This window comes from Macrobrachium nipponense, chromosome 35 (assembly GCF_015104395.2).
Source record: "Macrobrachium nipponense isolate FS-2020 chromosome 35, ASM1510439v2, whole genome shotgun sequence".
In the NCBI taxonomy this organism is placed as follows: Eukaryota; Metazoa; Arthropoda; class Malacostraca; order Decapoda; family Palaemonidae; genus Macrobrachium; species Macrobrachium nipponense.
The window spans coordinates 8,951,318-8,977,886 of record NC_061096.1 but is presented as its reverse complement, the minus strand read 5'-3'; the positions used below and the strand labels follow the sequence as shown (position 1 = coordinate 8,977,886).

At 33.8% G+C, this 26,569-nt stretch overlaps 1 protein-coding gene across 5 annotated transcripts in view; it reads left to right on the top strand.

Annotated features, from left to right (window-relative positions):
* Positions 1-26,569, top strand: part of LOC135208415 (glutamate receptor ionotropic, NMDA 2B-like) — a 1,060,362-nt gene that overhangs the window by 826,851 nt on the left and 206,942 nt on the right. For all 5 annotated transcript variants that reach the window (XM_064240560.1, XM_064240561.1, XM_064240559.1 and 2 more), the window contains exon 7: positions 2,109-2,277. In XM_064240560.1, coding sequence (XP_064096630.1) covers positions 2,109-2,277 — 169 coding nt within the window. The remainder of the gene's footprint in view (positions 1-2,108; positions 2,278-26,569) is intronic.

Genomic DNA, 26,569 nt, shown 5'->3' with positions numbered 1-26,569 from the left:
TGAAACAAACATGGGAAGGTTGGTTATATGTACTTTTTCTATATTACACGTAGTGCCTGAGGAATAATGCATCTGAGTTCTTCTGTATTTTTACGGATGATCTACCTTATATAAATGAATCTTGCAAATAGTCAGCGTCAATATTTTTATTTGCGGTTTTATGTGTAGTACGCCATCTGCTAAAAAATGTGATACTAACGTCGTCTGTCGGCATGCGAGTAATTGAATAAGATAATTCACCTGGCTTAAGAGAAAAAAAAATGAGTTCTAATGAAATGTCGCAAATTAAGTCTGAGTGCATTCGTCTCCCACCGGCATGGTTAGGTTCGAAAGACGAAAATAAAATCGGTGTTTTTTGAAATGCAGTGTATTTTAATAATGTGTTTGTTTCCTCTGGTTACCATTCTAAATTTCTTGTAGCCTTATGAAGAGGACATTTATTTTTATTTTTCATAAGTTTTATATAAATTCCTCCCGTTCAGTACTAAGCTAAGCTTGCGTACCTTTTCAAATCTTCTAATGTTTAGCTGTCCGTGGAAGTAGTTATGAACGTAGCTGCTGACTGCAAACTCAGTAGAATTCATTTTCTTGACACCATTCATCCGTAACTGCTACCAAAGAATACTGTATGTACAAACTAACGATTTGCACAAATGCGCGCGCACTGCCCACACGCGCGCACGGAAACAGAAACGAAATCACACATAAAAGATTTCAATCAGGTGTTTACTACAAATCCTAATGTGGTTTTCTGCTTTTTACTTGCTATAAAATTTATTATAGCTGCTAGTTACGAGAGACAGGACCTTGTGTGGCGTGCTCTCTCTCTCTCTTGAAAGAGAGAGAAGAGAGGATCATTGCAGTCATGACTCGCAGGAAACCATGATTAAAATTTTTTTTCTACATGTATGGTAATATGGATGGTAATAAGTGTTTGAGAGGCTACAGGGTGTTTGAAGCTCAGCCATCATGAAATGCATTTAATTTCGCAGTTGAGCACAACTATCAAGAACACAATAGCATTGACACAATTCAGCACTGTGAGCTCGTATTGTGACGTCACAAATTCCCAGTGGCCTGTTGTATCCGCCTAAGCTCTAGGGTTCACTTCTCGCACCCTTAGTTTATATTTAAAGTTTAATAATGTTGTGAAATCATGTTTTGCACCCTACCCCGTTTGTACATAAACGTAATTTTATTTTCATACAGTATCCTGAATTTACTGCTTAATATGAATGATATTATCATCTTTCTAGGGACACACTTTAATCCTTTGGTTTTTTTTACAATTCTCCTAATATTCATCTTGTTTGCAGATAGTGTTCTTTTGCCCCTTACCATCTCAAACCCTTGTTCATTCCCTGTGTCGTACCTGAACCGAAAAATCCTTGTTCCTTCGTCTTATTTCGTGGCTTCCCACCAAACACTACTAAACGAATTTCCTTATCGCCCTAAGAGCCCCAGTGATCAGATTTCCTCTTCTGCCTTTCACGAGTCGCTCGGTCCCGACGATGCGACCTTTGCTGCCGCTGATGTTTCGCTTGGCTTCTGATGATGATGTTTCTCTCTCTGGTGTTGCGGCTTGTTTTGCTCTTGATATTTGTGGGACAAGTCTACCTACTTTTACTATCGTTTTTATTCATCACACCTCATTCTTTTATTTTGAGTTTGTCATTATTCACGATATTCTACCTGTATAGTATTGTTTCTGTGCGTATAGCTGTAATTCAACAGCCTTTTCCTGCCTTCCTCTACTATAGTTTTTTTTTTTTTTTACTAATCCGCCTTTTTCACACGTTTTCAATTACTCCTGCCTGTTCTGGCAGTGATATTATTCAAAACTGTTAACCAATTTTGCTTTGTAAGTTTTCTTTTTTCTTCATCGATATGTCACACGACATGACGCCCTGTGCCTTATTCTTTACCATTCCAGATTTGGTTGACTGTTATCCTCCTGATATTAATCGATCCCCTTTGCCTTTTCTACTAAGTGATTGTCAAATTTGTTCATATCCCTTTCCATATATTCTTTAGTATCATGTCTTCCCTTTTCGCTTGCTGCTTACATATCTGTCGATCATTCAGTTTTTTCGTCTCTCTTATTCCAGATATCTTAAGAACGTGAGCATTCCCTACGACAAGGTCTACGAGAATCTGGATAACAACAAGAGAGGACTCGTGGAGTTTTTGCCGGATGGATCCCGGAAGGACGTCGAGCTAAAGATCATGAATCTGAGGGACTCTGGGACGTCCTCCGAAACGAGGAAATGGGAGGAGGTATGTATGGCTTTCTTCAGGATGGCAGGAGTTCCACGTTGGTCGAGTGCATTTCGCGCTCGGCTACCAATCTGGTGGTCCGAAGTTCGATTCTCAGCTCGGCCAACGCGGAACCAGAGGAATTTATTTCTGGTGATAGAAATTCATTTCTCGATACAATGTGGTTCACAATAAGCTGTAGGTCCCGTTGCTAGGTAACCAATTGGTTCCTAGTCACGTAAAGATATCTAATCCTTCGGGCCATCCCTAGGAGAGCTGTTAATCAGCTCAGTGGTCTGGTAAAACTAAGATATACTTACCTTTTACTTTTCAGGATGGCAAAGGCTTTAAAGGCACACATGCGCGCCCAATTTTGAAGATTCTGTAGATCGTCCTAACGCGCGCTCAAACGTTTGAAGGTTTTCCAACGTTGTTTCATAAAGTAGTGGTTTCATAAGGTGGTGGCGTTAAACTTTAACTCATTCCTTGGGTGTTGTAATGAAAAAGCAAGGCAGCCTCTCTCTCTCTCTCTCTCTCTCTCTCTCTCTCTCTCTCTCTCTCTCTCTCTCTCTCTCTCTCTCTCTCTCTCTCTCTCTGGCACATGAAAAAAAAGAAAATAAACCCAACAACTACAAATGTTATAGTCGCTGTGATGTTGGTGTTCATGATGCCCTAAATGCTGTCGGCTATTTTATTATTTTGTAAGCGTCAAGATAGATTATGGCGAGCGGGAGCCCGGCGACAAATGTACACTTGGGAAGGATTCATTTGCATTTTGAAATGACGTTGATTAATGCTTTATTTGTTTCCTGCAGATTGCTTTCCATCAACGTAATTGTCCACAAATTTGAGTTTACGGAGAAGTTTGGCTTTTTTTATTACACACCGGAATTCTGATTTCCGCTTCAAGAGTAATCCCAGTGACACATCTGTCTTCATATTTTACCTTTTAATTTTAGGTTTTTTTATTCACATTTTCTCATCATCATCCACAAAACTGTTTATATTGACAATAATTAAGATCCCGCTTCCTGAAAATTGAAATGACAATGTTATTTATAAGAACTGAACAATTCGGTAAGATCAATATTAATTAAGTGCAAGAAATTGTTCTCATAAGGGGAAGATACACAGAAAACACATAGTAAGAGCATTCATAATGAGCTGTTTATATCAAATTGAGAGAAGAAATAACGGTGCTATATCAATAGAGAATGTGCATAACTAATGAAGACCGTTTGAGAAGTTTTTAAAGATCTTTCAGCGCAGGTAGAGGTCGTTTGAATATTGTAGGCTTTCCTCTCTAGTTACACCATCTTTAATACTCACGACTTCTAATTACCTGGAAGGCTTAAATTCATGAAAATTGCCTAGAATCCCTTCCTGGAGAAGTACTTTCTTGCTGTAAGCTGGGTTTCTGCATTGCCTTGATAGAAGAAATTGAAGCATGGACAAATTTCCAAACAGGCACTTTTAATGGACGGCAGCTGGTTTTTCGGGTTCTTTCTGTGAGATCTTTTAGGTGTGTATTGTAGAATCAGGAAAAATGGACGTCAGAAACAACGATATTATGTGTATTTTTTGTGTATTTTTTGTGTATTAAAGTTCTTATCTTCAGTCCCAGAGTCATTGACACTACTTATTTAATCATATTAGTCTTGGGGCGAGCACGTTGTTCCCCTTACATTTCTTCCAAGTTGTTCCGTATAATCATCTACCTTTCGTTATGTATTTTCACGCTACGAATGCCTTAGGTTGACACTGGAAAAGAAAATAAATAGCCAAAAATTTAACTAAAGTGCGAATTCCTGAGGTGCAATTTCATGTTGCTTTATGTCCTTAGATATGGATGCTCTACGAACAACTTATTAGTCTATACAATCCCGCAAACCATTCGTTTCCTCAGGCGAAAGTTACCGGTTGAGTCCTGGAGAATATGTAATTTGGCCCAAGGCAAAGTTAGCCTAATAAATATTGCATGGCACAGAAATGTATATATATGTACCTGTCATTCTGAACCGGTTCTTACAAAATTTTCATTTCGTTCCAGAGATGTTATGAAAACTCTGGATAATCTTGATAGCTGGGGTGGAGATCTTGTGTGATGATTTCCTCCATTTGTTCTTTAAGAAAGTTTCTAGTTTGTCGTCTCTCAAGATTACTAGATTCTATAGATTTATATGTCGACGGTAGTATCTTTGTAGATGTGTGAAAGCTTAAGTAATGCAGTGCTTGTTCCAAAGAGAGGCAAATTTGCAAACTGCAGTAACTATAAACCAATTTTTATTCTCCCTGTGTATATAGATGTATATAATGAATATACGTCTATTAGCATTTTTAAATAGGATATTAGGTAATTGTTTAAGCGAAAAGGAGCATAGTAAGTTGCTGCCCAACCCCCACCCTCCACACGAACGCGCGCACACTTTTGTTCTCTGTGTATCCTCTGTTTTTGTCCAGCTAATTGAGGAACCCACACACAATACCGGTAATATATTAGAACTCATATTCACTGATGTTCCAGCTATTGTAAAGTCCAAGGTCTTCTGATCATTGCGCCACTGAGATGGACTTAGTATTCCTAATTTCACCATTGGGAAAATGGTTCGGCTGAAATCCAGAGCCAATTTCCATCGCAACAGTGAAGCTTGAGACGGACTTAATATTTTAGTTGCTATATTTGATCCTGTTCCCAAGAAGTTGAATGAAATGCTGTTGGCTATTTTAATAAGATATGTCCTTTGAAAGCAGGTTGGGTCAATTATGAATTGAGTTGGAATTGATGCTAAAAGTGCGTGAATTGGAATTGAATTGGAATTGAATAAAGGAAACGTTGAAAGAATTGGAATTTATTTGGAATTTATATCAAATTAACTGGAACTGAATTGGAATTGATGCCGAAAAGATTTAGATGAATTGACATGGATTGATGCTAAAATGCGGTGAATTGATATGAATTGATGCAAAAATGCGGTGAATTGATATTAATTGATGCTAAAATGTTGTGAATCCTTATGAATAAATCGATACACTCTTATATGCTTATATGTATAACTAATCTTGTGTGTTATAAGCTGGACCTTTACACACTATCTCATTAAGGCTAAATAACAGGAATTAAACCTCACATTTTTTAGCATGACATATTATGAATAGATATATAGGGTGTTCATAAAGTCTTTCCCGGATTTCAGACCTTCATTACACACAAACCATATTAAGGTTTTCTCCAATTTCAACAACGACTAAAGTTTCTTTACATTACTAATAAATTCCAACATGTGGTCCCTTTGTTGCCCGGAGTACGTCTTAAGCAAAATTCTATCTCACGCCAGGTATTCTCCAACATCTCCATAGTTACCATTACCAGAGCTGCTGTTATCCTTGCTTTTAAGGTCTCAATATTAGGTACTGGTGTACTGTACACTTTATCTTTAATATAATAACCCAATAAAATCAAGAGGTGTAATGTCTGATGAACGTGGTGGCCATTCTGTTGGGCCATCTCTCCCAGTCCAGTGGTTGGTGAAGGTTGCATCCAGAAAGTTACATACAACCAAACCCCAGTGTGGAGGCACCTCATCCTGCTGAAACATTACCCTTGGCTGAAACTCTTCTAATTGTAATACAGCATAATGCTCCAGGATGCCCAGATAACAGTTGCTGATATGGTTAGTTCAGCAAAGAAAAAATTTCCAATAACCTTGTCGTGCATTAGACCCCACTGGGTCTACCGTTTCTGTTATGGTCTTCAACATTTCCAGTCTCTGTGAACTTTTTATACCATTCTTTAATGCTTTTAACATCTGATGGATCTCGTCAATACTCATTTCTGAACTTACGCTGAACTACAACAGCTGATTTTGTTTCGTGGTACCATAACACACACTGGGCTTTCTCCTGCAATGACACCATTTCTGCTATTCTTGACTCAGCTGGCTGATAAAGTGATCACAGTGGCTTCTGTAAGCAAGGAAAAGAAACTTTAGTAATTTCTCAACAGAATGTGAAAGTTGTGTGGTCATATAAACAATAATTTTAAAGCTATTAATTGTATTAATCAGGGAATGACTTTCTGTACACCCTGTATCTTTATAGAGATAGAATCAGGCTATAAAGAACAGAACATATGAATGATGGGCCATTTTTCTGAGTTTTCTAACTCAACAGTTTTGAGTCATACCCATACCGGTCCTGTACCCTCAGTACAGATCAAGTCTTGTCCTGTCAGCTGCTATGGTGTTTGGCAACCATATTCATATAATCAAAAGCTGGACCTGTTACACACCATTTCATTCAGGTAAACTGACATGAATTAGACTTGTCAATCTTGAACGTGTTAGAAATAGATATGTCTTTATAGAGATAGAATTAGGCTATGAAGAAGAGAACCTACAAATTACAGGCCATTATCAAGACAAAGGCTATTATGTTATTAAAATTGTTTGAGTTTCACAATTTTTGTTGAATTGGAATTGATTTGAATTGATAAAAATGAATTGACCCCAACCCTGGTAGAAAGGTCATCAAATTTAGGACAAATGACCGGCCATAGTTTGAAGAAACATGTAGACGAGCCTACCTTGACAAACTGACCAAATTCAATGCATGGAGATAAAATTGTTCCAATGAAAATTACACCATTTTTGTCGAGTCTCGCCATGCTGCGAACAAAACTTACCAAACAGCCGAGAGAAATTGTAATAATTTCTTGAAGAGGAAACTTAAAGGAATTACTCATCCTCATCTGTGGTGGACCAAACTGGCATTAGTTTCTCTTTAGGTCAAGCTTGTCTTCCACTCCACCACTACTAATGGATGATGGTAGATTAGTTACTGGCCCTAGGGAAAAGTTAAAATACTTTATCAAGCTTTTGAAGCAGAGCAATCGGCTGAGGATCTCTTTCTCCCTGATACCAGTCATCCTAATTTGCGTTTCGCTCCAGGGATGTTAAGAAAAGTCAGGATAATCTTGATAGCTGGCGTGGAGAAGATCTTGTGTGATGGTTTTTTCCCTTTGTTTTTTAGAAAAGTTTCTAGTGTGTTAGTCTCCCAAGATTCCTAGATTTTGTAGATTTTTATGTCGACATAGTATCTTTGTGGATGAGCAAAAGCTTAGTAATACAGTTCCTGTTCCAAAGAGAGGCATATCTGCAAACTGCAGTAGCTACGGGCCAATTTCTATTCTCCCTGTCCTCACCTTAGTTGCTGAAAAATTTATTTTTAAATCTATTTAAATCTGTGGAGTTTAAAAGATTGTTACCTGATAGTCTATATGTACATATGAATAATTTAGGTACCTGCAATGCTCATTTAGACTTGACAAGCTTAGTAAAGGTTTTGAGTGTAGAGTAATTCAAATAGAATTTAGTGCTGATTTCGATTTAGTTAATCACATGGCACACGCTCGCACGTACATATGTATATAGATAGATATATATTATATAGTATATATTGCCGTAGTTATATCGATTTCATGTATTAGATGGGCATGCTGCCGTGCATTGGATTTACTAAATCGTCTGCAGGTCGATGACTGAATGAATCTGAGTCTTAATAACTATAAAATCGTGCTTGATTGCCTTGACTGAAAAAGCGTGTAACATTACTACTACTGTAATTTTTCATGTTTGATGAGCAGAAGTTTTTGGGAATGAGCCGGATAAGAAAATTTGAAAAAATATAGTTTTGGAAATGTATTGGTTGAAATTATAGCAAATTCATGAGACATTAGGAAACACGATGTTCCTCTCATTAGTGAGAATGGACGGAATACAAATAAAAACTCCTGATGCTATTTCTGACGCCCCAGTAGCTTATCCCTTCAATGAATCCTTTGCAATTCATGGCAGTAGACACATTTTCCACTCCATAAACCGTCTCTGTTTTTTTCATTCCCTTCACTTCTTTTTTGCTGTGCCATTAACCTGTTTGTGTCAGCCGTTCCCATTAACTTCCTCCTAATGGCCACCAGCAACAAAGAGTTAATGAGTATACTTAGTTATAAACAAAAAAGAGGATTGTTGATGATATGGTCCCAAAAAGTAAACAAATGGGGTCTGGTTCTGTGAGGTCAATTAATGATAATATGCCTGCTGGCTTTAATTTGGGGATTCTTTTGAAGAATTCTTCTTCCGCTCATGCAATTACCGTACTAGTTTACATATTTTACCCATTTGGTCTTTGTTAGTCTATCAGACATTTACTTTCAATGGGATGTTTTCAATTCCAAGTTTTTTGTTATTAATGGTCTTCAACATGGTTACAAGTGTAGAAGAGGAGACGTAAACTAAAGTTGGGAATCGTTCTTGACATACAACAACAACAACAACAACAACAACAACAACAACAACAACAACAACAACAACAACAATAATAATAACAATAAAAATAATAATAATAGTGGGAAAGTAAATCCTGTTTGATTTCGTATATATTTTAAATTAAAATCAAACTGGTTTACTACTGTGGATTTACTTTCCCACTTCATTAACTCATGTGATTATGAGTTTTCTTTGAATAATAATAATAATAATAATAATAATAATAATAATAATAATAATAATAATAATAATAATAATAATAAAATCAAGAAGAAAGTATCACTCATTGATGTCGTGATACCATGGGACACCAGTGTTGAAGAGAAAGAAAGGGAAAAAATGGATAAGTATCAAGACCTGAAAACAGAAATAAGAAGGATGTGGGATATGTACCCATAATCATAGGAACACTAGGCACGATCCCAAGATCCCTGAAAAGGAATCTAGAAAAACTAGAGGCTGAAATAGCTCCAGGACACATGCAGAAGAGTGTGATCCTAGAAACGGCGTGACGGACCCCTAAGGAGGCAGGATGCAACCCGGAACCCCACACTATAAATACCACCCAGTCGAATTGGAGGAATGTGTGATAGAGCAAAGAAAAAAAATAACTAATAATAATATTAAATCATTTAATTTAAATTAGAATAGGTTTTCATTTCCAGCGATTTGCTGTAAACTCTTGATTTGAAGTACAACCGTGAAAATAATTAGTCGGCATTTTTATTTGTATTACACAAGTATCCACATTATACTAGAAAAATTAAATTTTTAGTAGCAAAAGGTTACTAATAGGGATGTTAAATTGTTTTTTGAATAATTAGATAAATCTGGAAACTTTGCAAAACAGAAATGGAATGATTTGATTCCAATGTGCCACTGGCCGCAAGGTGAACCGGGGACGTTTGTGATACGTCCTTTGGAAGGATAGAAAGGAAAGGTAGTCAGGCATTCCAGGTAATCTACAGAAGAATTGTGTTCTGCCAAAAGAAGAACTCTATGTGTGTGTGAATGTATCTTGGTGAAATGGCTGGAAACTGGTGAAATGAATGCTGGGTTGTATTTATTACGTACAGCGGGGCTTTAATTGGGCAATGCAGGCAGGCAGTGTTGTGTCCATACCAATCGCCGCCATCCAACTGGCAAACTTCCCAGTGGCGTTTGCTGCAGTTTCACCTTCCATCCGTTTGCTTTCGTCTCTTCCCACACTTCTGTCAGACTTTAAACTTCGTTTGTTCCATTGATCGCTCGACATCGATAGAACAAATCATTCTGGTCAACGTTCTAAATGCTGAGAATGTCGTAAATCAGTGACAATGGGAACCAGCTGGGAAGAAGTTGTGAATCAGTGATTGGGTCAGCTGATTGAAAATAATTTTTTTATATATTCTGACAACATAGTCAAGTCACGGGGTGATGATAGTGCACAAGGAATAATAATTCATTTCCTAAACATGGAAAGTTGAGTCATAGAGACGTTATGTGGAGAAGTAATCGCTTTTATAACACTGGCGATCATAAATGGAGGAGAACAGAAGTACCTTATTAAAAGTCTAGTCATAAAGACTTTGTATATATAATCAATTAAACTTTAGACTAGAAATTATTCACATTACAGTCACACACCCCACAAACACACAAAAATATTTGTATGCATGTATGTATGTTAATTTATGTATACGATGCCTTTGATATAGGGCAGTGGAGAAGGTGCATCAGGCAACCGACCCCTTAATGTAGGGATAACGGTGGGAAAGAAAATATATATATATATATATATATATATATATATATATATATATATATATATATATATATATATATATATATATATATATATATATATATTATATATATATATATATATATATATATATATATATATATATATATATATATATATATATATATATATATATATATATATATATATATATATATATATATATATATATATATATATATATATATATATATATATATATATATATATATATATATATATATATATATATATATATATATATATATATACTATATATATATATATATATATATATATATATATATATATATATATATATATATATATATATATATATATATATATATATATATATATATATATATATATATATATATATATATATATATATATATATATATATATATATATATATATATATATATATATATATATATTTATATATATATATATATATATATATATATATATATATATATATATATATATATATATATATATATATATATATACACACACACACAGTTGTCACCAATTTCACCGTTAACCTGATAGTTACTTTGAAAAATTCAATAACGAATAATCAACCGATCAGTATCGCATTCCACTCTACCTTGGGAATAACCCACACCCAAAAAGACTTTTAGAAGATCATTGCCAATAACCTGACGGAATTTATACCAATGCCGTACTGTAGTGGTACAGAATCGAAACTTGACTTTTGCGCTAGATAACAGAGTGGATGATTCTTGTGTCACTCCAGCGCCATCCTGAGAAGTTATTTGTTTGTATCTGTACTTAACTTATCTTTGTCAGGTATATTTCTTTGCCAAAGATACATTCAATCTGAAGTTTAGTGCTTAAGTATTGGTTAATATTTCAAAATATTTTAGTGTATACTTACATAAATACGAACAGACATACATATATACATACATAATACATGCATATCCTAAGTAGCTGCAGGAATACTTATGTATTCAATGCTTGGGTATATATGACTTTTTCTTTATAAAAAACTGAGGAATCCAACTACGCAAGCAAATACAAGACCAGGTTAAAATAAAACCAAGTGAAGAAAAACCAGGAATATAGCTGTTCATGGAGCGGTCGTAAGAAATGAAAACCCGGTCTCTAAATGAAGATTGATAGTGAGAATCGAAAGGTCAATAACAAAGGCATTTTCTGTGAAGATTATTGAACATTAAAGTAGTTTATGCTTCTATTTCCATTTAGGGGAGTTTCGCTTATTACTTTCACCTCCCAGCCAATGCTATCATATACAAACCCTACTTTTATTTTGTGGAGATTTTTATTATTACGTATAAATTCATCCTGAACTAATTCAGTCGTCAGAACATTTGTCCCTATATTAAAGTGGTAGAATTCCGTAAAGCTAACGATATTTGAAGTGGAAAATATCCCGATTTTTTTTTTCAAACAGTGATAAAGCTTTGTGACTTCTCTGTTGTAATCACCCTCTGGCCCAGTGTCTTATTAAAGGTGCGTCCACACGGTCGAACAATGTTCGACGGACAAACATCGTTACCATATCATAGGGGAAGCAGGATGACGTCATAAGCGTTGAAACGATGGAAGTAGATATGGCAACAAGCAGTGGTACCAGATGAGGTTGTGTACCACTGTTTTCACTCTGCCCACATGGCAAAGACCGGCAGACAATTGTTAATTGGTAACAATGTTTGTCCTTCGGACATTGTTTGACCGTGTGGACGCACCTTTATGCTATTTCACTTCGTTAATTTTGAAGGACTAGACTTGATTTGACAACCCCTGAGTCCCATCTGAAATCTCTGATGATGGCTGACCGCTAAAAACGTCCTGTTGTTAGTTAGGTTTAATGTTTTAAAAATGATCATAGTGATTTCCTTATAAATAACACGTCGATATTTGATTGTTTATGCAACGGAAGCATTTATGATTTTAATGAGAAAGTTGCAACATTCTTAACACCTCTATGGGCGACAAGCCATTTCGTACTATTTTATCCGATGTACTAATAAGGGAATATCTAATAAACAAGCAGTATATGAACAGTTACAATAAAATGTAAATGACAATACTTATATGTATAGCAATAAGAATAACTGAAAACTACGACTATAGTAAACAGGAGGAGGCTGCAGAACAGACCCTTCTCACTTAACTTTGAAGAGAGATATTGTACCTCTGTGAACGTTTTAGAGAACGCACAATAGCAAGGGGTATTTCTATGGCGCGTCGTTATCGTCCAATAAATACCAAGTTAAAGATGAGAGCCTCATTCACATCGTCTAGTGAAAAGATCTGCTCTCCCTTGCAGGGGGAAGCATCTGTAGGGAACCTGCTGTCATATTATTCAACCATTATCTCGCCTTTTCGAAAACCAAGTGAATCACAACTCCAAATGGCCTCGGTCATTACCACCGACTTCAGTGCACCCCTTCGGAAAACAAATGCCCTATTCATAACATTCAGCGCTTATATCTCTCGGTCGGTTTGCACAAAGGGAATTCGAAGACGCGACAAACAGTGCTGTTAACTAAATTTCTAAAGGCCAATGTCTCCACTCCTAAATAAGCAAGTAACTGTCCCTAACGCTGATTCCATCTGGCAAAGTACTACTCAGGCGGTAATAATACTAAGTTTCCATAAGTGAAGACGTCAGAATAGATGAGTTCACCAAACATTCAGTTGAAATCATGTTCATTATAATTGTAATAGCTTATTCAGGAGAAAATAGCATTTCAATTTTTCACAGCGAATAGAAGTAAGGCTGCTGCCGTTAGCTATGACGTCCTCAAGGTTCACAGGACGTAGGAGTTCAGTACCATGAGTGACCCTGCCTTTTATTTATCAGTTAATTGATTTTATATATATATATATATATATATATATATATATATATATATATATATATATTATATTATAAATAAAGGTTTTTGCCACGAAGGAAAAAATGAAAAAGTGAGATAGCCAAGTACTTTCGGTCGTGTTCGGACCCTTTAGTAAAGGGTCCGAACAGGACCGAAAGTACTCGGCTATCTCGCTTTTTCATTTTTTCCTTCGTGGTAAAAACCTTTATTTATACATAGCTTCACATTTTATATACTTCGTGATCAAGTTATTCATATGTATAATAATTATATAATAGATATATATCTATATTAATATATAGATTATTATATATAGATATATATATATATAGATATTATATTGTATATTATTATATATATATATTATATATATATTATATATATATATTAATATATATTATATAATATAAATTATGTATATTATATATGTATATATATATATTTAATTATATATATATATATATATATATTTAACTTATATATATTATATTATATAATATATATATAATATCATATATTTATATATATTATTTATATATTAGATAATATTATATATTGTATATTACATATATATTATATATATATATATAACATAATATATTAGATAGATATATTTATATAATATAATACATTATATATATAATAAATTATATTAATATATATATAAATATATTATATAATATTATATAGATATATAATACTATATAATAATATATATAGAAATATCTAAGATATATATATAGATATAGATATTAGAGATATACATATAGATATATATATAGATCTATATATATATATATATATATTATATATATATATATATATATTCTATATATATGATATAGATATAGATATGATATGATCTAGATATATCTAGATATATATATATATTATATATATATATATATATATATATATATATATATATTATATATAATATATATATTATCTATATATATATATATATATATATTATATAGATATATTATATTATTATCTAATATTCTATCTATATTCTATCTATATATCTATATATATATATATATATATTATATATACTCTATTATATATCATATATCTCTCTATGTACTATATATTGTATATATATGATATATAATCTTATCTATATATTGTTCTCAATATATATATATATTATATATATATATATATATCATCTATATATATTGTTCTATATACTTGTATATATATATTATATATATTATATGTATAGTCTATATCTATATATATATCTATTGTATATAATATATATATATATAGTATATATATATCATCATATATTATCATATGCTATTGTATACTATAATATTGTATATAATATATATATGTATATCATATATATCTGTTAGGGGTACTACTAGATATATATTGTATTGTATATACTATAATAATATATATATATATATTATAAAATATTACTAACTATATATTATATATATACTATATATATATTCTATATATAATTGTATTGTATATATATTGTATAATATATTGTATTATATATATATATATATATATATATATATATATATACTATATAGTTATATTATATATATATTATATAATGTAGAATCATCTGGTCAGTTTTTTACCAGATGCATATGCAGTTGTAATAGCCACAATACTTCTTGAATTCTTTGCTCGATTTTGGATACGCTTTGTATAGGCTTCGTAGTGACAACCGTATCCAAAATAGAGCAAAGAATTCAAGAAGTTGAGTGGGCAATGTGGCATTACTATATATATATATATACACATATACACACTATTTTGTGCGTGTGATCGCGCACATGGGTGTAAACATATATTCATGTTAGAATGTATGTATCTGTTCCACGTTTTTGTAAATCTCTTTGTGAACACAAGTGTGGAGCATTCTTAAGCATTATGAGATGATATTTGCTTTCAAATCTACTGGCAGTAAGAGAGGCTGAAAACGGGCACGAGGCCTTTTAAGAAAAGATCAGGTGGCATTGCTGGTCTGGTCCAGCTGAGCTCTCACAAAATACAGAAATTGAAGAGATAATACGGCCTCGGAATCCTTTTTATATATTTCTTGGATTAAGGCTCAAGTAACGTAGACGGTTTATTGGAATTCCTGTTATTGGCTTAGGCGTGTTTGCCGCTGTGGCTGGAGCTGTTAGGCTTTTTTGTCGGGGTGGGAAGGAGAATGGTGTTAGTGTTTTTCTTTGTTGAGGTGTTCCAGTCTGCGTTGGCGATTTTGAGTAGTTAGTGAATATTCAAAGCAGGTTATTTTTTTTTAAACATTAGCAAGTATATTTACATTACAATTGAAAAGACGTATGATTTTTCACAACTAATCTTTTCCTGTAACGGGAGAACATTAAGCTTAATATTGCCTCATTATCTGCTTCTATGCTTAAAGAACGTTAATTGAACTGTCGCGTTATCAGTTTTCAAGGTTAATGGCTGTTTACTGAACCCGGTATTTCTATTTTTGCGGGTAAACAGCTGTTGTCGTATTTTTCTAGGATTAAAAGTCAACAGAATTTCTTCGTAATTGTTTTTGGCATGATCTATGAGTTTCAACGGAACGTATTGCTTTATTTACTGATTCTGTAATCACTGAAAGCTTTTATTTTCATTTTATAATTAGCTCCAATTACCTACCTAAACCTTGTCCTCATTCGATTTTGCCATGGTTCGCTGGCAAAGGAAAGTCATTCACCTGTAAAGTTAAATAAAGATAGTTCAAAATTAGTGAGCGTGATCATCTCAGGATGTAAACGAACTTTAATGGCCTATTAACCTTAACCTCATTAGCATGGAGGCTGGCAGGGAACACCTCGTTAAGTGATAAGTGACATCATACTTGAAAAACTTGAAGGTTTTCCTCATGTGTGTGTTTTGTGTGCGTGGATTTTTAAAGATTTTATTTTATTATTATTATTATTATTATTATTATTATTATTATTATTATTATTATTATTATTATTATTATTATTATTATTATTATTATTATTATTATTATTAGTAATTTCATGTTCGTAAGTTAATTCGGTTTGTTGATGCTCCCCGTTATTCCAAACTTTACAAAATCAGTTGCTGTTGTTCCATCTTACGTCGTCATAATTAAAAATCTATAAACGATGTGAAACGAACTGAAGAGTGATAACGAAAAATATCATGAATATGAACTGTTTGAATGACATGTAAATGAGAGGTAATTGAAATAGAATATAGTACTAGTGGACAAATTGTATCACGGAAAATACTTCGACTTAAGTATTTAATAGTTTTCATAGTTTGAGAATATAGGTAAAATCATTGGAGCCAAAAGAGACTGGTGCCCTTAAACTTCAGTTCATTCTAGATTGAAATGAATCCAAAACTCAGAAACCCAAGAGTAGCAATGACAGATATACGCTAGAAATAATTCTTAACACAGCAAACATCATTTTGAGAGAATGATTTTTTTTTTTGGCCAGAGAGAGTTTTTCCTAATAAACGAATACCATCACCACCAACAAAGTAATAATCAAAAGGAAATAGCTCTCACGTCCAGAGATATTGCCTCGGCGAGAAATGTCGTTATTTACTTGGTGGGGAAACCATGGACACTAAAATCATTAACGGAGGAGAAACGGTCTGTTAATGAACAGTGTCCTACAATTATCATTAAGAAAAGGTTTGAAGAACGTGTTCTTTTCCTCATTGAATTGTATCGGAAAAGCGAGAGGTTTCCGCTGGAAATATCTTATAATCGCGAAGTAAAATAGCATGATATATAATTGTGTTCATATATATGTTTGTGTATACGCATATACATATAATATATATATATATATATATATATATATATATATATATATATATTATATATATTATATGTGTGTGTGTATAACTTCCATTTGCGTGTTTAAAAGTCACCAGAGTATGTGATTTGTGTATGTAGATATACTAAAGTAAAATGTAACACTGGATATAGATCCGGACGAGCCTTGCTTTCAATTTCCAAGTCATCTTCAAGGCAGCTGATGCAGTCTTAGAAAGTTTATGTACGTATGCTAGAGCGACGTACAAACAAGCGAACGGACGTTAGAAAAAATATTCGGACCTGATAAGCAGAAATAAAGGGAGGAGCAATAGTCATTTGGGTGTGAAATCAGTTCTCTGTTTAGTTACAAAAAGTATTTATCTGTGTGGGTGGGTCACGCCCTTCCTGTTGACCATGGAAACTACCATCCATACAATATATCAATTTTACATATTTGTTTTGAAATAAAAAGATCGAATTCATTCATTTATTGGCTAATATTAATTTTTATTATACAAGCGTTCTTTTATTAAACTATTTTGCAACCTTTCTTTTCAGTGTACAGGGAATAAATTATCTTTATATATATTATACAAGCGTTCTTTTATTAAAACTATTTGCAACCGTTCTTTTCAGTGTACAGGAATAAAATTATCTTCTATATAGTATTATATATTATATATATATATATATATATATATAATATTATATTATATATTACTAATATATTATATATATAATTATGCAATATAAGAACTGTATCGTGCTTCTAAGAAATCAATAGAGGGATCCACAGTAATATCCTTGTTTATCTAGATATAATATAATTTTATGGAAATATATACAAAGCTTAAAGCTTTCGTCCAACCTCCTGTGGACTTGTGATCAAGTCCACAGGAGGTTGGACGAAAGCTTTAAGCTTGTATATATTTCCATAAAATTATATTATATCTAGATAAACAAGGATATTACTGTGGATCCCTCTATATATTATATATATATATATATATATATATACTATACTATATATATTATATATAATATATTATATATATATATATACATATATATTATATATATATATATAATATATATATATATATATATCTATATATATATATATATATATATATATATATATATATATATATATATATATATATATATATATATATATATATATATATATATATATATTTTATAATATATATATATATATATATATATATATATATATATATATATATATATATATATATATTATATATATATATATATATATATATATCTTGCCGTGTGCCAGCCCCGGTTTTTGTGATTCCAAGGATTAGGATTTTCAATTAATTGACTATATCAATGACTTAACTCAATTTGGATGCCTTTGCAACAAGATAACTTAATCAGTGACTGTGAGGGACCAACAAAAAGGGGGCAAAGAATTGGTGTGAAAAGTATGCCAATCTACCAAAATGGTTCTAAGAAACACTAAGCGTCCACTAAAATAGAGCATAATTTCACTAATATTGCAGGGGATATTATAGGTATTTCTATAGAATCCCGTGGATCTGTATGATAAATTAAAAAGGGTTACAGACACTAGCTATTCCACATCAGGTACGCATTGATGTTGCTATAATTAACTAGAACTAATTTCTAAAGTTAACACATAAAGTAAGTAGGATTTCCTTGAACGGGTCTAATACAGAAACAGCAGGGAGAAATGAACCACTCAGTACAGTGTCAATGTCACTTGGAAATATGATGCACTTTGGCAATTTTTTTTATAATAATACCATTTTTGACACACAGGTAGAGACAACAACACTGTCAGTAAATCTGCAAGACAGTCAAATTTGTAATGTCTGAAGCTAAGATGTTGCCAGAATACATATCACTATTCAAGAATATGATTATAGCACTTCACGAATAATTGTCTCTTCAATAGGTCACTGTACACAGGAATGGAATTTGGGGGACAAAATTCAATTGCGAAATTAATGATCTAGGATTGGGAATGGAGAGGATGTTAAGAATAGGAACTGGAATTACAGATAGTGGTTTCTAGTCAAAATTACAGTTTCTCAGCTTGCCTAATTTTTTTCAGTTGACTTGATGTTCATTGTAGAATAAGCCAGTTGGGATGGTCATCAAGGAAACTTATCCTCTTGCTACCAATGAAGGGAGTAGGCAGAGTGCAACTGGAGTGGTTGGTCACACAAGGGCTGTTGTGAATGGTATGTTGTTGGCTTAAGTGAGTGAGTGAGGCACACTGGACTAGATGAGTCTCTCTCAGCTAGTTATTAGTCCAGGACCATTAGCTAGATTATTCAGAAATATAATGTACTTTAACATACCAGAGCCCAAGAAAATCCAAGTGGAATTCCAAGTGGAGCTTAAGTCAGAAATCACGTCCAAAATGCAGGCCACCCGCTATAACATACCTCCTTGAGACCTTTAAAAATTACTAAAATGTAGATAGAAGTTGTACTTCAGAACATTAAATGTACATTTTATTGTTATATTATCAAGCAAATAAATGAAATAAACATCTTCCAACAAATGTAGCCAACAAAAGTAGTGTTAAATATCTTCGCTTGAGACATCGGCAATGTTTGTACATGTTAGACCCTGACACTTGCTGTATAATAAGATGCAGTGTAATCCACGTTTTCTACTTCCACAACCCTTTCCACAGTGACCTTTGCACCCACATGCCTCAAGTATGAGTAGGCCTCCTGGTGCCATTGGCTTATCTGTTCCAACTGGGACCATCATGTCGTCTTGATGTCACCAACCCCATTTCTTGGGATTTAACAGGTTCCCTCTCCACTGCTGAACACTCAGATACGCTTCTAAATGAATGCTGTTTACTGCTGAACTAGTTGGGGGTAATGATTCTAATTTGAGTGATGACAGGGAGGATCTCCTAATGGAGTTGTTGTAGCATGTGAAGTGGTATTTGTCTAAGGTATCAACTCTCTGAGCACCAGAGATTTGATACCCTAGAAGGAACTGCTCTCCGGCCATGGAAAGAACTCATCAAGGATATCAAGACTTTCCTTTTGAGCAAGTAAGAATGCTCTCTTCTTTTCCTGACCCAAGAAAGTAGATGTAGTGGCACAATCAGTACTGGCATGCAGCATCATCAGATGAATCTTCATACCACCAATGGCATTCTGTATGACTTGGATATCATATACGATGGGTGGGATGTGACCATACGTGTTCAAACTCATTCCAGGAGTCACTTGTGTTACAAGAATGACCAGCAAATCAGTGTGAGTACCAATTACAACAAGTGGCTTTGATTGTGACCTCGCAAGTGTTAATCCAGTTGTAGCAGTGAAAAAATTGCCATCCATATCAAAACTGCTCGAAATAACTCAGGTTATTTTGTTAAATGACTATGTGAGATTAACAACAACGGATTACCCACGAAGCTTGACTGTATTCATACAACCACTTATGACTATGATTCGACTGCTGTGCTTCAGCTTTACATCAGAGAACACTGTACCATCTATTGAGTTAACCACTGCATCACCTATTTCATGGGGTCGATCACAGTTAACAAATGTGAAAGGAGAGTGGGCATTCAACTATTGTGGAAAGGTTGCTTAGTCTTTATGGTCTTGAACCTGAGAACTTATCATAATTCATTATGTTGTATGGATATTTGTAGACTGTTCAATTAGTACTTCACAGAGAGGAATGCACTGGTGGAAATGCATGGATCCACTTTGTTACAGTACTTTCAGTAATTCCTCATCCACGAGTTATGCCCTTTGAAGATTTAACATTCGCATGGGGTTTTGTTTAAGTTTGATATGTGAAGTTTTCTCTCCTCAGGTGATCTTTTTTTCTCGCAGTAAAGTAGCCACCCACAGTAAACTGTTTGTATTCAGTTTCAGACATCTTCGATTATAGTGAATCCATTCGTTGAAGATTTAGTCTTGCAGGCTTGGCATAAGCAAGGTTCCCAGCAGCGTGATAGTAGGGCATGATCCTCCTGATGCATTGCAAGTGCAACTTCCAATCACCTGTACATTCAACATACAGAAACATCTTCAGAATGGATACTTGTTCCAGGCAGTTGATCCATAATTTTCCAGTAGGGCTTTTCTTTTTTTTTTGGACTGAAGCATCACCAGAAACTATTCAAGTAATTCAATTAATTCACTGTTTGGGAGCAGTAGGGAGAACAAAGCAGCTGATGTTAATATGTGAGCTCAGACAGCTCGAGCATATTCATGTCCAGTCATCATGTTTATCACTGTTCCGGCAGCATATACGGTTTCCCACGGCCTATCCAATCCACTGCCTCCCATAATATATCCTGCTGAATCAAGGTGTGACATAGCGGGTGGAAACCACCGAAATGAACTACTATGTCTGGTACATCTGTAGATCTAGCAACAATCTCTGCTGCTTTCATCTTTAATAGCTGGTCGAATATCATGAAGCATGTCTTGATACCATGCAACTCACATTGCCTTTTAGCAAAGGACAAGGCTGTATATATTGTACATGGATTTGACTGATCAAGATGGTAAATGAAAGCATTTCATTCCGTCTTTTCTCATAGTTTGCACCTCTCACAGCAGTTTGTATGAACCGATTGTTGACTGGGAAGACTAATATTGACATCCTTTAGAGGATCAAGGGTGATAGAGCTTAGTCCTATTTTGGTTTGCTTCGTGTAAGTCTTTATGGGTATCTTTCCAAACTTCCCAACTACTACTGCTTTTGGTAAGTTTGTAGTAGATGATTTGAGAGTTATACTGTCTGGGTTACCAGCTGGTGTCACACACACTATGCCACCCATTGTGTGGAAAGTATTGTGACCAGAAATCGTCACAGTAATGAAATCTGCATTATCGAACATGAATTAGGAGAAACCATCTAAGTTGTATGTTGGTACAGCAGTTGACAAAATTGATGCATACAGGTGTGGTACTTCCTTGTAATCATCACAGAATCCCATGTTACTGAGCACTTTTATCACTTCTCGAGATACGTATCTGGTGGATATAAACAGCAACGAACGAGAATCGGTGAGATTTGTATAATAAAATTTACATTAATGGCCTACATTAAAATATAACTCTATTTTTGGACCTAATCTGTTCATTTCATCACAGTGTAGTATTTAATAGCATATTATTAGGCATATTCTCCTGGAAACAATGTGTAACCTAATTTCACACTTTGTCACGCGATTTCTGACTTAAGCACCAGGAGGACATGCTTGGGCTTTTGATATTTTATGATGTATGATAAGACTCAATTATTCTGAGAAAATCAGCCTTATAATATTTTTTCCCCTTTTTTAACTAATGCTCCTGGACTATATGGACCTCACACCTTACTGGTGACTGCTCTACTGGCAACCCCAAGCATTACTACTTCTGCGCAGCTGATTTCAGAGGGCGATCCTGGGTCCTTATATTCCCATCTGTGGGTGCCATCTTGGATGTTTCCCGATCGGCAGTATCTTTTGTCTTATCTTTAAAGGAGGATCTTCTTAATTGTCGGGTAGTGCTGGAAGAGAACAGTATTTGGACAGAAAGGGGTCTTTATTGTCTACAGACCTTACCTTACAGACCTTACATCTTGTTCGGGTTGCCCCAGGTCCCTCAGTGTGAGGCACCTCTAATGTCTACCAGAGAGTTGCTAGTACATCTTCCGGTATATTTTGCATCTTCCAATCTTGGATGGTCTGGGATGCAGTTTAGATATTTGTCAAGCTTATTCTTAAACACATCTACGCTCACTCCTGTTATATTCCTCAGATGAGCTGGCAACGCATTGAATAGACACTGCATTATCAATGCTGGTGCGTAGTGGATTAATGTCCTGTGTGCTTTCCTTATTTTTCCTGGTATAGTTTTGGGCACTATTAATCTACCTCTGCTTGCTCTTTCTGATATTTTTAGCTCCATGATGTTTTCAGCTATTCCTTCTATCTGTTTCCATGCCTGAATTATCATGTAGCGTTCTCTTCTCCTTTCTAGACTATATAATTTTAAGGATTGTAGTCTTTCCCAGTAGTCAAGGTCATTAACTTCTTCTATTCTAGCTGTAAAGGACCTTTGTACACTCTCTATTTGTGCAATATCCTTTTGTTAGTGTGGGTACCATATCATATTGCAATATTCAAGTGGACTACGAACATATGTTTTATAAAGCATAATCATGTGTTCAGCTTTTCTTGTTTTGAAGTGCCGTAACAACATTCCCATTTTTGCTTTACATTTTGCAAATAGAATTGCTATTTGATCGTTGCATAACATGTTCCTATTCATCATCACACCAAGGTCTTTAACTGCTTCCTTATTTGTGATTGTCTCATTATTAGGTCCCCTATATGCATATAGCTTTCCTTCTCTGTCTCCATAGTTTATTGATTCAAATTTATCAGAGTTAAATACCATCTTATTTACCTCTGCCCAATCATATACTTCGTTAAGGTCTCTTTGTACTGCGTTCCTATCTTCATCACAAGTAATTTCTCTACTTATTCTTGTGTCATCGGCGAAACTACTCACTACCGACTCCTTAACATTACTGTCTATGTCTGCAATCATAATAACAAACAGTAATGCAGCTAACATCGTACCTTGTGGCACACCGGAAATTACCTTAGCTTCATCTGATTTCTCATCGTTTGCAATAACTATCTGTTTTCTGTTGTGTAAAAATTCTTTTAACCATCTTCCTACTTTATCCACTATATTATGTTTTCTAATTTTCTTCGCTAATATATTATGGTCTACTTTGTCAAAAGCTTTTCCAAAGTCTAGATAAACCACATCTGTTTCATTTCCGCTTTTCATATTTTTTTATGTTTTCATGGTGGACTAACAGTTGGGTTTGTGTACTTTTTCCGGGTACGAAACCATGTTGTCCTATATTAAACAGATTATTTTTTATTAAATGCTTCATAATATTTTTCTTCATTACCCTTTCATAGACTTTCATAATATGTGATGTTAGACTCACAGGCCTGTAATTACTTGCCTCTAGTCTTGATCCACTTTTGAATGTAGGGGTAATATATGCTAATTTGTGCTCATCATAAATCGTGCCTGTATCTACACTTTGTCTTAATAATATTGCAAGTGGCTTTGCGATAGAATGAACTACTTTCTTTAACAAAATAGCAGCTCCATTTTTAATTTCATTAATAGCCTGCACAATATCAGCTTCATTAATATCTATGTCAGCTAAATATTCACCACTTTTGTCCCTTACTTCTATATCATTATCTTCATTATCTATTCTAGGGGTGAATTCTCTCTTATATCGTTCTGCCAATATGTTGCAAATTTCCCTTTTTTCATTCATTAATCTCCCTTCAATTCTTAGAGGGCCTATTTCTATTCTTCTTTTATTCATCTTTTTTGCGTAGGAGTATAATAGTTTGGGGTTTTGCTTGATATTTATTAGGGTTTTTTCTTCCAAGTCCCGTTTTTCACTTTCTTTTGATTATATAATCTTTTGTTCTGCATTTTCTATCTTACTTTTTAGTTCTATAACTTTCCATGCAGTTTTTTCTTTTGCAAGACCTTTTTTCCACTTTCTGATTTTCTGGAACAAGATCTTTCTGTCTCTTGGTATGCATGACTGATGTTTACTTTTCTTCTTCAGTATATATTTATCCACTATTTTCTCTAATATTTTATAATAATATCTCCGTATTTACCCTTATGTCATCACTTACGAAAATGTTATCCCAATCTTTGTTTAATTCTTCATTTATTTCTGGATATTTTATATTTTTACTGTAGAAGTTGTATTTTCCATATCCTTCCCACTTTTTCATTTCTTGCTTATCTCTGTTTTCACTTGCTTTGGAATGGACTGTTAATTCTATGACATTATGGTCTGAAATACTCGCATTATAAACTATTATTTCTTTAACATAATTCATCTCGTTCACAAATACTAGGTCTTAAGTATTTTCCTTTCTTGTTGGCAGGTGATTTATTTGTTGAATGTTGTATTCTAGTAGCATATCTAATAGCTTTCCGAATTGCCTCTTATCTTCTGCTCTACTATTACTCTCTTTTTTTATATGTATAAGAAGGGTGTCACAAGGTAGAGAGAGGTTGGAAGGAACGCAGTTACTAGGTGGGAAAGACAAGGGTCACGTCAAATCTTAAATGACCCGCAGCTTGGTCAAGAGGGGTCAGACGCTGGAGTGTTGTTAATGAGAGTATCGTGACCCCAAGGGAATTGACACAGTAGTATGAGGGCTGGTGTGAAAATTGAATTTGTCCCCTCTTCCATGTATTGTTACCAAATGCAGGTGGCCTTCTATCATGGTGGCGTGAAGCGTTAATGGCAGCTTGAGGGTTAAAGGTGATTATACAGAATTGCATATAGAATTTTAATGAAAGAAAGGCTTAGGAGACGGTCAGCACCTTGGTCTCATCTGAAGGACATCATTAAGGGTGACACAGGTGCTCTTAAAGGTGCCATGGTTGGCACTGATAGTATAGTTCGAGAATCCTGACTAGAGAAAGGAATTTTGAAAGCAAACGGTATGTCAAGCGAGGCAAAGTTAATCTGATTTATCTTGATACTAGCTGATTTACGGTGACATTAAGATGATGATCCCATCGCAGGCGAACGTTTGTGATTGTTTATGATTTATTTGACAGCAAAACTAATTCGAGCTAATTTCCCTGGCACCATTTGTGCCGCTCCTAGCTGAAGAAAAAAACATCCATGGGCAGAACAACTGGGATTTTGAACTGGACAACAACCCTACACTTCTTCCTTTTTACTCTAGTCGTACTTTTATTTGATAAAGGAAATTAGGCAGAAAATGCAAGTGTCATGAAGTGATGCATGCGAAATATATATTAATATATAATATATAATAATATATATATATATATATTATATATATATATATATAATATATATATATATATATATATATATATATATATATATAGACTATATATATAGATGATATAGGCACTTAATATATATATTTATATGTATATAGATATATATATTAATATATATATATTTATATATAATAGTATATATATTATATATATTTATAGATAGATAGATAGATAGATAGATAGATAGGCAGAAATACAAGCACATTCGTCTTTACTAAGACAGTGTCAAGGAACGAATGAAATACAGTTGGAATGAAAGTTACCAGGTATACAAAAAGATCAAGAATACCAGATGGTTAATTGTCAAAAGGGTAAAAATCAAAGATAATCCAGGAGTATCGGATATCACACGGTCACAAACTGAGACAGATTCAACCATAAGAGAAACTAAAACGTAGCCATACAAAGTTCAAAAACATGTATAAAGCTGAATATATTAATTTTGTCGTTTTTATTTATCTACAACTATTTTTTCGTTATGAAGGCATCGAGTTTAAATAAACCAAGACTTAAATTTTGAAGATGTATAACCTTGTGTTAACATACTGGAATTATTCTGAAGATTTTTCCCATCTGATTTGGGGCTTTGAATTCAGTTTAACATTTAATAATAATACTGGATTGAAAAGAGC